The sequence below is a fragment of the Erythrolamprus reginae genome, chromosome 2 (assembly GCF_031021105.1).
Source record: "Erythrolamprus reginae isolate rEryReg1 chromosome 2, rEryReg1.hap1, whole genome shotgun sequence".
Taxonomy (NCBI): Eukaryota; Metazoa; Chordata; class Lepidosauria; order Squamata; family Dipsadidae; genus Erythrolamprus; species Erythrolamprus reginae.
The window spans coordinates 202,962,481-202,978,893 of record NC_091951.1 but is presented as its reverse complement, the minus strand read 5'-3'; the positions used below and the strand labels follow the sequence as shown (position 1 = coordinate 202,978,893).

Sequence of the window (16,413 nt, the reverse complement as noted above, 5' to 3'; positions counted from 1 at the left end):
GGATAGAATTGGCTGATCTAGGAAAAAGGGCTAAAACTAACGAGTTGCTGAACGGGACCACCAGGAAATTTCAGAATTTTTTTTAAAAAAAACTTTTATAAGGACAAAACTATCATACCTGGATGAAACGATCAAATCACAGAACAAATTCTACACGTTTTGGCAACCCCCAGACTCCATTTTAATGGACTTGTTAAATGTATTTGGAGTCATCCAAGTCATGGTTGCCCTAAAGGTGCTTTTTCGGGAGGCAACTGGACTTTCCTGCTTTTTTCTTACAAGACGTTTCGTTTCTCATCCAAGGAGCTTCTTCTGCACTTTTTTTTAAAAAAAATATTTATTAACTTTATTTGCTAACCATCCTACCAAATGCAACTCTGGGAGAATTTTACACCCTTTAAAGAAATAAAATTATTTAAAATATATAACCGCAATAATATTAAAAACAAAATTTATAGATGTGAAGAAGGAAGCAGGATGCAGGTAAGGGGAAAAGGGGATTATCAGTTGGTCCATCAACCATCTCCAGCATGATATTTTTCTGTTGCAGCCCCAAACTATCCAGCAGAGCTAAGTCTTCAGAAGGCTGGGCGATAAGTTCAGATGTCACCTTAGGGGGCAAGATGTTCCAAAGGGCAAGAGCCACAGTAGAAAAGACTCTTACATGTTGTCTACCTCATCTGCTTTCTTTGAGGAACATGACACTACTTTATCACGGCATTAGAAAGGTTGAGAACCACTTATATAAAAATGACAAAGGGCACTCGGTCAACATTCATAGATTCAAAGATAACAGCACCAATTCCATTTTTGCAATGTTGCTCACAAGTCCCCATTCTCAACTGAATAGCCAGTCTTGGTGATCTGGCTACTATTCTCTGGACCTTGATTCTCCAAATATTTCAACATTCATTTTAATTCCAAGTCACTCCTTTTTATTATGATTTTCTGTCAACCAGACTAAAAACAAGAATCCAGAAAAACCTCTCTGTTGACATTTATTATCTCCAGTTCAGGGAGCTGGGTGAGAAACATTAACTTACACACTATATACAGAAGAAGGTTCCTTGAATAGTTTAAAATGAAAAAGTCCACACCATTCACAAGAGTTGTTCCTTTGCTTTTACTGAGGAAAAAGAATGGGTATCTGCTGTAGTTGTAACTGGGACAGCTTCGGCCTTCAGCATCTTTTACTATTGAACAAAAAGCAAATATTAGATAGATAATTTCAGAATAGAATCAATCTAGGTCGCTAAATTTGCTACACTGTAAAAGACAAAAAATCTAGGGCCAGGCAAGTGACATTTCAACCTGATCTTTATCTACAGTGACCTCTTTCTAAATGTCTTCTTGGCTTTTATATATGGGTAAAACAATTTTAAAAGAAAACCTAGAATATTTTTTCCTCCTGCCATCTTCCTGACCTGGGTCCATTCCTAAACTTTCTGTCAATAGAAAACTGATGGATATAAAACCTGTGTGAACGATGCCATATTGGAGAAGGCTACAACTCCTGTTGAGAACGTCCATTACTAAACAGGATGGGTTTTGAGTGAGTCGTGCCTGATTTTACAATCTTTTTTTTGCCATGGTCATTAAGGAAATTATCCCAATCATTGAGGAAATTTGGCTGCCCCCCCGCCCCCCCAAATTTTGCCTGTTGGAAGCCTCCCTCTCCCAGAAGGTCAGCAACAGTGGTCATGTGACCTGGGATGCTGCAACCATTGTAAATACATGAGAGTTTTCAAGGGCCCAAATTTTGATCATAGTGATGGCAGAGCCACTGCATTGGATGTGAGAGGACGAATCAGAAATACTCTTTTGAGCACCTTCATGACAGGTTGTTAAACAAATGTACTTCTATTTCCTACTAAAAATAAATGCAACTGTGTCCCATGGGTTTGGCAAGCCCTGTAGCCCAAGCATGCAATTAATTCACTGCAACCATCCCCATCCCCAATCTAGAAGCTCCTTCCTTCTATTCTCTTACCTGTGCCAGGAGAGTCCTAGGCTTGGTGATCTGCTTCATGATTGATTGAACGGCTGCTGAGGTGGTACCCAGCCCCCCAATATCTGGCGTGTGGGTCTAAAGAGAAGAAAACACAGATCTGCACTGAGCCAGCCTTGCTCTCAACTGCATAGATGTCCCACAATTACTCCCATGAGCCGGGGTGGCGCAGCAGGTAGAGTGCCGTACTGCAGGCCACTGAAGCTGACGATCTGAAGGTCATTGGTTCAAATCTCATCACCGGCTCAAGGTTGACGCAGCCTTCCATCCTTCCAAGGTGGGTAAAATGAGGACCCGGATTGTGGGGGCAATAGCCTAGCTCTGTTTAAAAAGTGCTATTGCTAACGTTGTAAGCCGTCCAGAGTCTAAGAAGAAGGGCGGCATAAAAATTGAATGAATGAATGAATGAATGAATGGAAGGAACAAACAAACAAACAATTAGTTGAAGGCCAGTGCTGAACATCTGGCCTTCTGCAACTACAATCCCTGAGCAGGGGTGGCGTAAGTTGAGGACCTTATCTGTTGTGATTCAGCCTGAGGCTCCTCAGGGACCGGCTGGAGCTCTGCCGGATCCATGCCCAGAGGAGGAGGACAGTGACCAGGAGGGGGAGGACCAGGCAGACGGGGGAGAGGAACATCAGGAAGAGGAGGAGAGAGAGCAGCCTGAGGCCCCCGGGGGGGGGGCTCTCCCCAGCTAGTAGCCTGGATTCATTGGATGAAGACGCACAGGCTATAATAGACATGAGGCAGAGACGTGCAGCTCAAAGAAGGGGCCAATTAGAAAGGTATTTCCATCCCTGAATTGGCAACAGCTGGGTTTGGGTGTGGTTCTTCTCAGCAGGGTTGAAAAGGCAGGCCCGCCCTTACAGTCTTGTGGAGAGTTATCAACTGGGAGTCCTGTGACCTTGCTTCGATTCTTGGCGTCTCTGATCTTGGCTTGTGGCCTAGAAGGCTGAAAGACTTGGGGGAGGCGTGGGTTTTATTATCTCCAGTGTTGTTTTTGCCAGCAAGAATCCTGTTTTATTGCCTGGCCTTCGTGAAACCTCTGTGAAGCTTCATCGTGTTCCTGTCTGTAAGAACAGTTTTTGTTACCTGTGTTTGCTTTCCAGTATATAAACTGCCTTTGCTTTTTACCAGTGTGTCTGGATACTCTTTTTGGTTGGTGTTGGCGTCTGGGGGGACCCAGACAGAACATTATCAAGTTAAATAACATTAAACTTTTAAAAAGTAAAAGTAAATGTTATGACAAGCATAAGTTTGGGAACTCCTAGGGTAAATACAAATGTATAAAGAATTAGTTTATCTGACATGCACCCGTTAAGTACAGTAAACCCAAGTTGGGAGGTGGAACCCTTCGGTAGGTTTTGGGGGTGCTCCTGGTGAATTGGGCAGGGAAAACCTTTCTTGAATTTATATTCTTTTCTTATTTTGACTTATCAGTCTGAATTACATCATTGACAGCTGCTGGGATCTTTGATGTACAGCCCCATAACCTTGCAGTGGAAGTCAAGCAATACACTTCATAGAGTCCATCCAGTATTAAGAAACACATTCCTACTTTTTCAAGAGATTCTAAGGACACCACTGGTCCCTAAAGTCCAAGTGACTAGATCTTTAAAAAAAAAAAAACTTTCCAATATCTTGATCAAGGACTATCCAGATCAGAATAGGAGCAACTCACTTCTGCATCATCCATGGCGGTTAGGACTGCCTTGCGGATCACAGAGGCGTAGCTGTGTAATCTGCAATGGATGACAAAATATTTCTTAAGGACAGCAACCCAAATCAGCCTCTCTTCTCCCATCCCCAATATGACGGCAGCTGTTTCCAAGGATCATTTATTCATTTCCCTTTTAGGAACCCATTCAGTATATTCTGATCATCCATTTTAACCCTCAGGCGACCTACCTAAGGTGATCCAGCATCATACAGCTGGCGAGCAGCATGGCTGTGGGGTTCGCAATGTTCTTGCCTGCAATACTTTTGCCGGTGTTGCGTGTGGCCTGTGGAGAAATGGGAAAACCCAAGGGATGACTTCAGTAATATCCCAAGACATCCTCAGCCTCTTGTGTGCTACGTCCCACAATAATTGTAGAGGTAGTTCTTGATTTATAACCACAATTGGGGCAAGAATTTCTGTTGCTAATCAAGACATTATGCACGATTTCACAAACTTGTTTTTGCTGCAGTTTATTTTTATTTTATTAATTGGATTTGTAAGCCGCCCCTCTCCGAGGACTCGGTGGGGCTCACAACATATCAAACCATATACAATGTACCTATCTGAAAAATCCAATTAATATCGCTAAAAAACTTTAAAAACTTATTAAACATTTAAAATCATTCATTCCCATTCATACAAGAAGATATATGGCCAGGGGGCTAGAGTCTAATGGCCCCAAGCCTGGCAGCACAGATAGGTCTTTAAACTTTCACGGAAGTCGAGGAGGGTGGGGGCAGTGTAAATCTCTGGGGGGAGCTGATTCCAGAGGGCCGGGCACCCCACAGAGAAGGCTCTCCCCTAGGATCTGCCAAACGACATTGTCTGGTTGATGGGACCTGGAGAAGGCCGATTCAGTGGGACCTGACTGGTTGATGGGACTCATGCAGCAGAAGGCGGTCCCAGAGGTAATTTGGTCCAATGCCACTGTAGGGCTTTATAGGTCATAAAGTTGTTAAGTGAATCGCCATTAAGTACCAATTTTTCACTCCATTAAGACACATTTTTTTCTCTTCCAAAAATGGGTGGAAATGTTTGTGGGTCTTATGGAGCAAATATGGGCAACAGGCAGCAGCAGGGAACAGTGGCAGCGATTCCTGCTGCCTGGAACAGCTGATTGGCGGGAGACCAATCCAACCACCAATCAGCTGCTCGGTGATGAAGGCTCCAGCATTCCCCAATGGAGGCAGCAATGGTTCCAGTTGGAACCATTGGCGGGTCTACAGTAGGCTGGGATCCAGCCATTGCTCAGGTGACCATTGGTGGGCACAATGGAACAGAGCCCTGACCAGCAACATGCTAGGGCTGCGATAACATGCTGAAGCTGACCAGCCTATTTGCTGCAAGGCCACTAGCCAGATGAATACCGGATGGACACTGGGAGGCAGAGGCAATTTTTTTTTCTTTTTTCCTCCTCCAAACCTAGGTGCGTTTTATGGTCGGGAGCGTTTTATGGAGCAAAAAAAGACAGTAAATCTGCCTTCCCCCAATTGACTCCGCTTGTTTATCATGTCGTGAGTTCTGATTTAGAGATCCATGCTTCTCAAAAACGCAGCCGTCTCACGCTCCTTACCGTTTCAAAAACTGCATAGTCACGGCCATAATTGGCTCCTGGGACCAGGCCTGGACCGCCAACCAATCCAGCGCAGACATTGTTGACAATATTGCCATAGAGGTTAGGCATAACCATGACGTCAAACTGCTGTGGGCGGGAAACCAGCTGGAGGTTCAAAAAAAGCAGTAAGTTATCCCAGCATTCATAACATGCTTTTTTTCTCTCTTATCCACCCCTAAGGAGACATGAAGTGTGTGTGCGTGCGTGTGTGTGTGTGATTCCCCTGCATCTAAACAGAAAGTATGCATAAAGACCTCCAATTAAAATCATTTCTGTCCACCCTATTAAAAAAAAGTACAAATCCTAATCCAGAAATAAGATTACAGATTGCTAAATTCAGTCCCATGAATTTTGAAGCAGCCTCAAATGATTCTGCCTGGAAACTTGGAAAGCTCCTGTTACTTGTATTAATCTGAACAACATGGCCCAGGTGTAAAGCAGTGTAAAGTAGCTTCCTACAGCCGCAGCTGGACTTGAAATTAAAGCAACATGACGGGGGTACCTGCATGGTGGTGTTGTCAACGATCATGCTCTCAAAGGTGATGTTTGGGTAGCCAGATGCCACCTCTTTGCAACACTGCAGGAACAAACCGTCACCCAGTTTCCTTTAGGGGAGGAAAAGAGGAACAAGTGAGCCACAGCAAATGGTCGGTCTCCAGCAAAAATAACAGAGGCAATGAGGGCTTTAGAACAAGGGTTAAGAATGCTTGTGGATCAAGAGAAAACACAGAGAAAAGGCCAGACGGAAGCCCGTCTCCAGCCCAGAGCACAAGAAAATAACTATCCTAAACTTGAAGGGCCTATATGGGAAACGTAGATGTACCATATCTGACAGTACTTTCCCCAGAGCTTGGATACTATTAGGCTATAGAACCATAGTGGCGAACTTATGGCACATGTGCCTCAAATGCTGATATCCAGGCTTTCTGGACCCACTGGGAGTCTGGAAACAAGCCTGTTTCAATCTCCGGAGGGAATGGGGAAGGCCCATTTTTTATTCTCCCCAAGCTTTAGAGCCTGGGAAGAAACACCCCCCCACCCCCCAGAGGCCAGAAATTCTTCAAGTTGGGAAATGGGCCATTCCTGGTCTCTGGAGGACTTCCGGGGTGATGGGGAAGGCCATTTTCGCCCTCCCCAGGCTCCTAGAAAGGCTCTGAATCCTGGAGAGAGCTAAAAACAAGGGGACTTTTGGTTCAACTAGAAGTTGGCAAATGGAACATTTCCAGCCTCCAGAGGCCCTCCGGGAGAGGGGAGGCCATTTTCACCCTCCCCAGGCTCCTAGAAAGGCTTGGTATCACGTACCAGGAGTGTGGGGGGGGATCACTCGCATTTGGGGGGACGCATGGAATTACGGGTGTGGGCATGCACACACCCCCGCACACGCACACACCCCTTTTGGCATGCGATCCAAAAAAGGTTCACCATCACTGCTATGCAATATTTTTCATATAATTCACATCTCACACTAAGCCACAACTTTTGTGGTGGTTTATATACTGCTCAAAAAAATAAAGAGAACACTCAAATAACTCATCCTAGATCTGAATGAATGAAATATTCTCATTGAATGCTTCCTTCTGTACAAAGTTGAATGTGCTGAAAACAAAATGAAATTGACTGTCAATCAGTGTTGCTTCCTAAGTGGACAGTTTGATGTCAGAGGTTTGATTTACTGTTATATTGTGTTGTTTAAATGTTCCCTTTATTTTTTTGAGCAGTGTATAGTCAGCCCACTATGGGTTGTTCAAGAAATCAGTTTACCCAATTAAGGACTGTTGTGCTATGTGAACTCAGCTTTTATCTTCCAACTTACATAATATTGGCCTTGTGGACAGCTGTCACTTTCTTACGACCAGCTTCGTGTGCCAACTTGAAAGCATATTCAGCGATGCGCAGCGACCTTGTCTTTGTGATGATCTTGAGGCTCTCCACCACACCAGAGACACTCTGTGGAAAGGGCATGATCAGTGCTCCTGTGTTCCACCACTGCCCATGCCCAAGCAGGCCCTGGTGTCTACAGGGCAAGAAAACTGACATCCAGACTTAAGAGAACCATTTCATACAGGAAGTCAGATCTTGGCTTGTAATTTCCCTTGTACCTATACAATCTGTGAAAATACCTTGTCTTACCTTCAAGATTAAAAAAAGATACATAGTATCTTTTATGCTTTTAAGAGACATAGTAGGTTAGTCTCTGGACTGCCAACAGATAGTTCCTAATAGAGGACTCTCCGTCCACAAGTTTCTGATTGGCAGGCCATGATCTTTGACACTTCAACATCGTAAAGACACTTAGTTCACTCTGTCTGTCTGTCTGTCTGTCTGTCTGTCTGTCTGTCTGTCTGTCTGTCTGTCTGTCTGTCTATCTATCTATCTATCTAATCTATCTATCTATCTATCTATCTATCTATCTATCTATCTATCTATCTATCTATCTATCCTATCTATCTATCTATCTATCTATCTATCTATCTATCTAGTCTGTCTGTCTGTCCGTCCGTCCGTCCGTCCGTCCGTCCGTCCGTCTATCTAATCTATCTATCTATCTATCTATCTATCTATCTATCTATCTATCTATCTATCTATTTATCTATCTATCTATTTATCGGATTTGTATGCCACCCCTCTCCGCAGACTCGGGGTGGCTAACAACAATAATAAAAACAGCATGTAACAATCCAATACTAAAACAACTAAAAAACCCTTATTATAAGTCTTCCATACAGCACTATCACCATTCCCTTACCTTTCTCAGTGCAGCAAAGCAAACAAATGTACACTTATGGGACAGAGATTTACTCCCCACGTGAATGGGGTTGAGGCTAGCAGTAAATGTGGAAAGAGAAAAGAACACTGTAAGCTTCCTGTATAAATGAGCACCTCGTGTTCCAGGCTGCTGTATTCCCCTTCTGTGTTCTCCCGGACAATGAGGATGTCGATGTCATGGTGCCTGGTTGCCACACCTCGAAGGGTCTTGCAATGAATCACATTGGCAAAGAGATCCAAAGTTGTACTGTGGAGGTAAAGACGGGAAAGGCAAGCTCACACAATGGAGAGTCACCGCTTCAGAAAGCACCAGGAGAAACGCAGCCTGCAAAGGAACAGGCGATACCCCTCTTCTTCAACGTAGCTCAGGGGTAGGCAAAGTTGGCTCTTCTGTGATATGTGGACTTCAACTCCCAGAATCCCTCAGCTAGCATGATTGGCTCAGGAATTCTGGGAGTTGAAGTCCACAAGCCATAGAAGAGCCAACTTTGCCTACCGCTGGTCTAGCCTTGAACCACAACCTGAATATGCTGTCAGCAAACATGGACCACTAACTTCTGGCTGCCTAACGCTAGACCCCAAACAGACTTGTGTTGCTACTGGGGCAACAGATATGGCTCTCTGTCTACCTGAAAGATAACTAGTTCCAAAACTGTCATTTTAAGTTGAGCTTTTGTCTTACCGCAATATGTTGTTCCGGGACTTGTGGGAAGGTGGCAGGTTATGGTTTGTCTCGATGTTTCCTAGAAAAAGGTCAGGAAAAGAAAATGAATAAAAGGCTCTGGCTTTATGAGCAGAAAACATGTGTTACTGAGAAAGGCACTCCAAGAAATGCATTTATAGAGTCACTTTTTGGTGTTGATAACTTTTTAAAAATGTTTTAAAAACTCTTCCAATTAGGTTTGAAGACCACAGGGATTCTTTGTTCTCCTTGTTAAGATTCGGAGATACTGTTTCCACCTCTATTCCAAACTCCATTAACTATCTCAGCAATACAACTCTATCTCTGTGCTCTTTATGAACACTGGTTGGGGTTTTTTTTTCCATTTTGGGTTTTAGCCCTTCCAACTCCCAAGATATGGGGCAAAAGACCACCATTACCTTTGAGAGCCACACGGTTACGGTGGATAGCCATGATAGCATTTTCTATGTCAGTTTCAGAAGCCTCAGAGCTCACTATAACTTCCTCAAAGTCCAGGGGTACACAGGCATGCCTGGGGCAGAAAAAAGGAGAAATCTGGGACCAACCTTCCAAAGAAAACAGAAACCTCCAGCATTAGCAGGGTGAGTGATCAGAATTAGGCTGCCTTTGTTTTGGGCGCAGCTCTAGAAAAGTGGAAAAGAAAGAAACCATACCGGAACAATTCTCTGACATGAAGCATGAGCTCTGGCCCAATCCCATCTCCTGGGATCATGGTCACAGTATGGCGACCTCCATACTTGGCTGGGGGAGGCTACAAAAGAGAGAGAGAGAGGGAGAGGGAGAGGGAGAGGGAGAGAGAGAAAGAATCATCCATAGTGTTCTCAAAGAATCTGCATGATTGACTATCATCATCATCAATCCATTAAAAAAAAAAAGAGAGGGAATAATCGAAGCCTTTCCTGTGGCTGTCCATTGTGGGGACAGGCAGACGGACAATTCAATATCAGATGCACAATGCAAGCTTGTGCACTATCGGGTACTCTGTGGACAGAGCAGGATATCTTTGGGAGACAAAGCCTGAGACAGGGAGTTTGGGCTTTGAAAAGGAATCAGGCCCAATCTGTGTGTGGGAGTAACCCACATAGAAAAAGCTCTTTCAGAGATTCTGAGAATTATCTGGCTGTTCACTGAAAGAAAAGGATTTTTGAAAAGAGACCTCTGCCATCAGTTCTAAACCTGCAACAGCATTTTTAGAAACATAGAAACATAGAAGACTGACGGCAGAAAAAGACCTCATGGTCCATCTGGTCTGCCCTTATACTATTTCCTGTATTTTATCTTAGGATGGATATATGTTTATCCCAGGCATGTTTAAATTCAGTTACTGTGGATTTACCAACCATGTCTGCTGGAAGTTTGTTTAATTAAAAATATATATAAAATTAACCATTTCCTTTGCCAGGGATAGAAATTTACAATTCTCTTAAGATATTCAGCAACTAAAAGAGAGCTCAACCTTCAGTCCTTGTCCAGCTCTTTAATTTTTCCATGCAACAATGAGGTAGGAAAATTACTTACAATACTCTGTTGCTGCAGATGATTGAACAGGAACAGGGCAAGGTGGAAGAGAGAGAAAAGAAAAATGCCGATTTTAATCTTAGAAAATATAAAATTAAGCATCATAACATCTGTGAATCATTTTCCTACTACTACGTTTTTACATTACCTTTCCAAAACAGTCTCTCTCCTAAGGTAAAGAAATTATAAAATATATTGAATAAAATACTGGATTCAGACAAAGCATTTACAATTTTTATGTCCTAAAATAAACTGTAACCAACTGCGGGGTTTTACTCCAGGAAGCAATATCACTCAGGATTGCAGAGATGCCCAAGTTTCATTCAAAGGCAAAAGGGACCGTGAAAGATTGAAAGCTACCATGTTTCTGCTAAAATAATACATGTCCCTATAATAAGGTGCTGAAATAAGCCCCCCCTATAATAAACCCCCCCTCAATTACTTTCCAGAGAAACGAGGGGTCATGTCAGGAGCTGCTCTTTTTGCAGCAAGCACTCTTTTGGCAGAGAGAGAGAGAGAAGCAACAGATGACCACTGTTAAAAGAAAAGAAGACCCTGAGCCAGTTCTGTGGGGTAAGGCCACACCCGCCTCTCCCTTGCTCTTGCTCTCTCTCCCTCTCTCTCTCCAAGGAACACAATAGAGCTACTACAAGTCCCAGGTAGAATGTGTATCTCGTGGCCCAGCCCACCCCATCCCGCCTCATTCATTTATTCATTCGTTCATTCATTCATTTATTCGATTTTTATGCCTCCCTTCTCCTTAGACTCAGGGCGGCTTACAACATGTTAGATATAGCACTTTTTAAACAGAGCTAGGCTATTGCCCCCACAATCTGGGTCCTCATCTTCCACCCCCAAAATTGCGCCAAACCATGAGAGGTCTCATTCCTTGGCGTTGTGTCCAGGGAAGGAAGCCCACTGTAAAAGAAAACTTTTTGTGAGTTCGAGAAGTTTGATTGAACTCGTGAGAAGTTTTCCTTTACAACAGGCTTCCTTTCCCGAACACAACACTGAGGAATGCAACGGAGCTACAAGTGTCAGGTAGGACGTGCGTCTTGTAGCCCACCCCACCCTGCCTCCCGTGCCACCCCCAAATTGTTCCCCACCATGAGACGCGCGTCCTACCCGACACTTGTAGCTCCGTTGCATTCCTCGGCATTGTGTCCACTGACTCTCCCCCACCTCCAGCTCTGCAGTGAAGTGGGAGGGGGAAGAAACTCGCGGGCTGCCTGAGGCAAAGCACCTGGCTTTCCTCCTTCCTTCCCACCTCTCAGCAAGGGGGGGGGGGGGTTGGGGGGGGAGAGAGCATGTAAGACACAAGGTCAGGACAAATAACTTTTTGGCCACAGACAAGAAATCTTTCTCTCTCACAAACTCTGCTAGAAATGAGTCTTTGTGAGACTCATCTCGCCTCAGCAGCCCCTTGGAGCGAGAAGGGAGAAAGATTCCTTGCATGCAGGATGCAGCCAAAAGGTTCCTTGTCCTGGTGCTGTGTCTTATGTGCACTCTCCTCCCCCCCCCCCACCTGGCCCACCTGAGAGGTTTGGTCGCCAGCTGCTTCTGTTGCTGTGCCCGGCTAGGCATTTGGCTGTCAGCCTGGATTTGGTGGCTGGCTGCTGCCCTCACTTCCGCCACTTACGGAGGCCCCAACCAGCCCTCTACAGGCCAAGCTCAGCTGCAGACAGGGAGAACAGGCCCCAGTTGGGCCAGCTGAGCTGCGTCTATGGGGGTTGCGCTCAGCATGGCTGCCTGGTGTCTTGCTGCCGGGCGCCTAGGAAGAGTAAGCGGGGCCTGCAGGAGGAAGGGAGTGTAGGTAAGGGTCCTGCGAGGCTTCCCTCCTCAAAAGGAGTCTGGCTCAGTTGCCTTCCAAGGTGCTTCCCGGGCATGCCAGCGGGCGCTCTGGTCACTCAGCACTCAGGTGGGGGAGAGACCATGGGGAGATTGGAGCGGAGAGGAGCAGGGGGGAAGGGGTGGCCTCCAATGACCGTCATCATAGCACACTTGAAGAGCAGCCATTCTCCTGGCTGGGGTTTGGAAGCTGCAGAGCCGGAGTTTGCGTGCAGCCAAAAGCAGAAGCAGCAGAAGTCTTTCTTTCTTTCTGTCCCCCAAACTCCGGCTGTGCAGATTCCAAACCCCGGCCAGGGCAACAGCCCTGCGCTTCCCGCTCTATGGTGACAGCTGGAGCTGGAACTAAACAGACCAACCAAGAGATGCCACAAAGCTGTCAGATTTCAGTAAGACGTGTGTCTCCCCCCACACCCGCCAATAATAAGACCAAGGCCATATTTAGGGGGGGGGGGGGGGGTTGTAAAAAAGATATAAGACCGTGCCTGGTTTTCGGGGAAATACTGTAACTTTAATTGGGAAAAAAATGAAACAAGCACTTTTTAAAAAATGAATGAAAGATTTGGAAAACATTTTCCAGTGGCTTAAATCTATTGCAATGGCACACTCTGATCTTACAGTATCGTTCATTATTTGCTCTTGCTAATTCATTTAGCTATCAGAAAACATGACTGGGCAATTTGGAAAAGGTTCCTATTACACATACTGTACTCCTAATGCCTAACAGTTCCGAAAGAGTCTAAATATATTGACTATATATTGTTTTTAACTTTGAATGAAGAGGATGATTTTCATTCAATACTGAAAGCCAGTTTGCTTATGATCCAGTGGAGCATGATATTTACACAGTTCCCAGCCTGACAATGTAAAACTAAATTACTATAGAACATGCTCCAACATATGCAGCATCAGGTTAGGGGATGCTGTAACCATGGAACAGAGCATGGTTTTTCACAACAAAATCTTTCTATGGTAAAGATGCATAAGTTATACATACTGAGGTAATATTTCTGCGACTGCCATCTGTTATAGCCTGCACCTGGGAGACAGAGGGAAATAACAGGACAGGTAAGAGAACAGATTTGAGAATCTAGAAGTCTGAGATTCTTAAGAGTGAAACAAGGTCTGAATATATTCACATCAGTGATTTAACAGAAAATCAAATTGGGACAACAAGAACAATCACACATATCTTGATCAAATTCCAATTAAACGAATAAAAATACACAAAAAAACGATAAGGATGCAATTCCAAATTTCAATATACAGTGTTCCCTCGATTTTCGCGGGGGATGCGTTCTAAGACCGCCTGCGAAAGTCGAATTCCCGCGAAGTAGAGATGCGGAAGTAAATACACTATTTTTGGCTATGAACAGTATCCCAAGCCTTCTCTTAACACTTTAAACCCCTAAATTACAATTTCCCATTCCCTTAGCAACCATTTAGATTATTACTCACAATGTTTATTTATTAAAGTTTATTTTTTTAAAAAAAATTTTTAAAGGCAAATGAAAGTTTGGCAATGACATATGACGTCATCGGGCGGGAAAAACCGTGGTATAGGGGGGGAAAGTATTTTTTAATTAATATTTTTGAAAAACCGTGGTATAGACGTTCCGCGAAGTTCGAACCCGCGAAAATCAAGGGAACACTGTAATTCCATTAATAGGATTTAGTTACAAGCTTCCTATAACAGGAATAATTTGACATTGGCTCTGTTGTGGTTAGTTCTAGCCCAGCTCCTGCCCCAAGGACTGTGGATGTGGGGGAGACATCCACATGCTGCAGGCCTGTTTTGCCCCCCCCCCCCCGTGAAATCTGCTGATGAAGGCTACTCTGACCAAGAAGACATGAGTGACAGGGAGAAGGAGAGTGGGGCAGACAGCTCAGAAGGAGATCAATTATCTAGCTCCTGCTTGGATTCAGAACAAGAGTTAATGATACAGCCAGGCATGCGGAGAGCGATGCATAGGCAACAACAACTGAGAGATTATTATCAAAGAAAATGAGGCCACCTGTGGTTGGGTGGGGCTGTGGTAATTAGTGAGGCTGCTATAAATAGCAGCCTGTGGGTTTGGCCATTGTGGAGGATTATCTGATCATTGTGTTTCGTGACTGCTTTACTGACTTTGACTTTTTGCGTGTGCTGATTTTTCCCCGCTTTGAAACTAAACCAGGGCAAAGTATGTTTCACTTTGTGAAAGAAGAAGGACTGTGAATTGCCTCAGAGCTGCAAGCTAAGTATCTCAGGACTGATAAGGGACTTGTATAAATTACCAGTTTGTTTGGAGACCAGTGCTCTTTGATATACCAAAAGAGGGCTTGGTTTAAGTGAATTTTCATTATAAAGAACATTGTTTTGAATTTTCAAACGTGTGTGTGTCTGAAATTTGTACCTGTGAATTTTTGGGAGGAGTCTACCAGAGAGCCCGACAGAACAGGCTCTAAGCCTGTTGCTGAAACTTCTCCCAGCTGATATTAGTGAGAAGTAAAATGCTGAGTACAGTTAATCCTCAATTTAAAACTACAATTGAACCCAGGGTTGTTTTTTTTACTAAGCAAGACAATTAAGTGAATTTTATGCCCCATTTTATGACTTTTGTTAAGTGCATGACTGCAGTTATTACCTTAGTAACCCAGTTGTTAAATGAACCTGGCTTCCCCATTGATTTTGCTCATTAGGAGGTCACAAAAGGGTCATCATATGATCAAGGGACACTGAAACCATCATAAATGAGTCAATTGCCCAGTGCCTGAAGTTTAATCAGGTGAGCATGCAGATGCTGTAATGGTTGTTAAGGTTGAAAAATGGTCATAAATCATTTTTCAGTTCTGGTGTGACTTTGAATAGTCAGTAAACAAATTGTTGAAAGTCAAGGAGGTAATTATGCCCAACAGTCACATGTAACAGAGCAAAGGGTGAGAAACATTTGGGGATAATTTTCTACCTTTTCTTTACATTTTTGCTATACAATCAGAAAAGGCAGGAAGTGTATACAAATACAGCTAAATATATTCTAAGTTCTATGTGATGGCACTCAAGGTGTAAAAATGCTTGTCAATAACAGCTACAAACCCACCCCACCCCAAGCACAGAGAATTTAATTTCATCTGTCTCTAATAAATCCGCAAGGCCTTCCTTACAACCATCCAGTGTTACAATAACAAATTGCTTTTTTCATTCAATTTTTTAAACTTTTGTCAACCTTGTATTAGATAATACATATAAGAATATACATAATTTGAATACATGAAATTAATAAAAATAAAAGGGAACATTAGGACAGGGACAGTAAGCATGTGGGTGCATTTATGCACGCCCGTTATAGACCTAAGGTTATAGTTTTGGGGGTTTGGGATAGAAACCACAGAGTCAGGTAGTGCATTCCAGGCATTAACCACTCTGTGTAGCTGAAGTCCTATTTTCTGCAATCAAGTTTGGAGCAGTTCACTTTAAGTTTTTATCTATTGCCTGCTCCTGTATTGTTGTGGTTGAAGCTGAAGTAGTCATTGACAGGTAGAACATTGTAGCAGATAATATTACGAATGCTTCTAGTTCCAGAACCTGTTCTCAAGAAGCACCTGCTTCTCCTTTGAGACCACCCCCCCCACCGGAAAACAAATCTGAATCCGTTTCTTGAAGTGCATATGTTGTCATCCAATTTTGCAAAAATAGCTCTGATTTATTTTACTTGTCCATTAAGATAATAATCCCGCCCCGTCCATCTAAATCGCCTACTTGGGAAACGCCCCTTCAAGATGTCCAACCAATAGAAAAATATCTTTCTCCGTTTGCGCCGCCTATCAGGCTCATCCCAACCAATCAGAAAAATAGCAACTTCCCCCATTTCCTCCCTGAACAAATTGAAGTATCCTTATTTCATTTCGCATCCTGTAAATTCGAAGTTTAAACCATATTTAATAATCCTCTCACCGATCGAGGTACCAGCAGAATCGGTCTCCAAAGCTGCCTCGTTGTGGTCAAAACTACCGAAACCGCCATCCTTCAGTCTCCTTCGGAAAGACGAGCATGTAGTCCCTTGTATCGCGAGATTTAGGACAAAATCCCGGTCGAGTCTCCGTATTCGCGCGTGGGTGATCGCGCAACACTCATGCGCCATATTGGGGGAAGACTCTATGGTCTTTGCAACCATAGAGATAGGAATATTTTTCACTTATATTCTTATTCAATTGCGAATTGAGTTTTTCATTCATATGGCTTTGACGTTATATTTTAT

At 43.7% G+C, this 16,413-nt stretch overlaps 1 protein-coding gene across 1 annotated transcript; it reads right to left on the bottom strand.

Moving 5' to 3' along the window:
• Window positions 1-912: 912 nt before the first annotated feature.
• Window positions 913-16,251, bottom strand: IDH3G (isocitrate dehydrogenase (NAD(+)) 3 non-catalytic subunit gamma). The gene is made up of 14 exons (XM_070741346.1): window positions 16,110-16,251; window positions 13,173-13,214; window positions 10,331-10,342; window positions 9,466-9,563; window positions 9,211-9,323; window positions 8,792-8,852; window positions 8,224-8,356; window positions 7,157-7,290; window positions 5,846-5,948; window positions 5,302-5,448; window positions 3,917-4,011; window positions 3,690-3,750; window positions 1,991-2,086; window positions 913-1,193 (listed from the first exon to the last, which is right to left on the bottom strand). Exons 1-14 carry the CDS (start codon window positions 16,176-16,178, stop codon window positions 1,191-1,193), a joined length of 1,167 nt encoding a protein of 388 aa, XP_070597447.1. The 5' UTR covers window positions 16,179-16,251; the 3' UTR covers window positions 913-1,190.
• Between the last annotated feature and the right edge of the window lie 162 nt (window positions 16,252-16,413).

What these genes read in the sequence shown, in the direction of transcription:
- IDH3G (XM_070741346.1), bottom strand. Translation starts at nt 16,178, where the DNA reads ATGGCGGTTTCGGTAGTTTTGACCACAACGAGGCAGCTTTGGAGACCG. An exon ending in CATGTCAGAGAATTGTTCCG is followed by an intron (nt 9,324 to 9,465) that starts GTATGGTTTCTT and finishes TTTCTGCCCCAG; the next exon opens with GCATGCCTGTGTACCCCTGG. An exon ending in TCCCGGAACAACATATTGCG is followed by an intron (nt 8,357 to 8,791) that starts GTAAGACAAAAG and finishes TTACCTCCACAG; the next exon opens with TACAACTTTGGATCTCTTTG.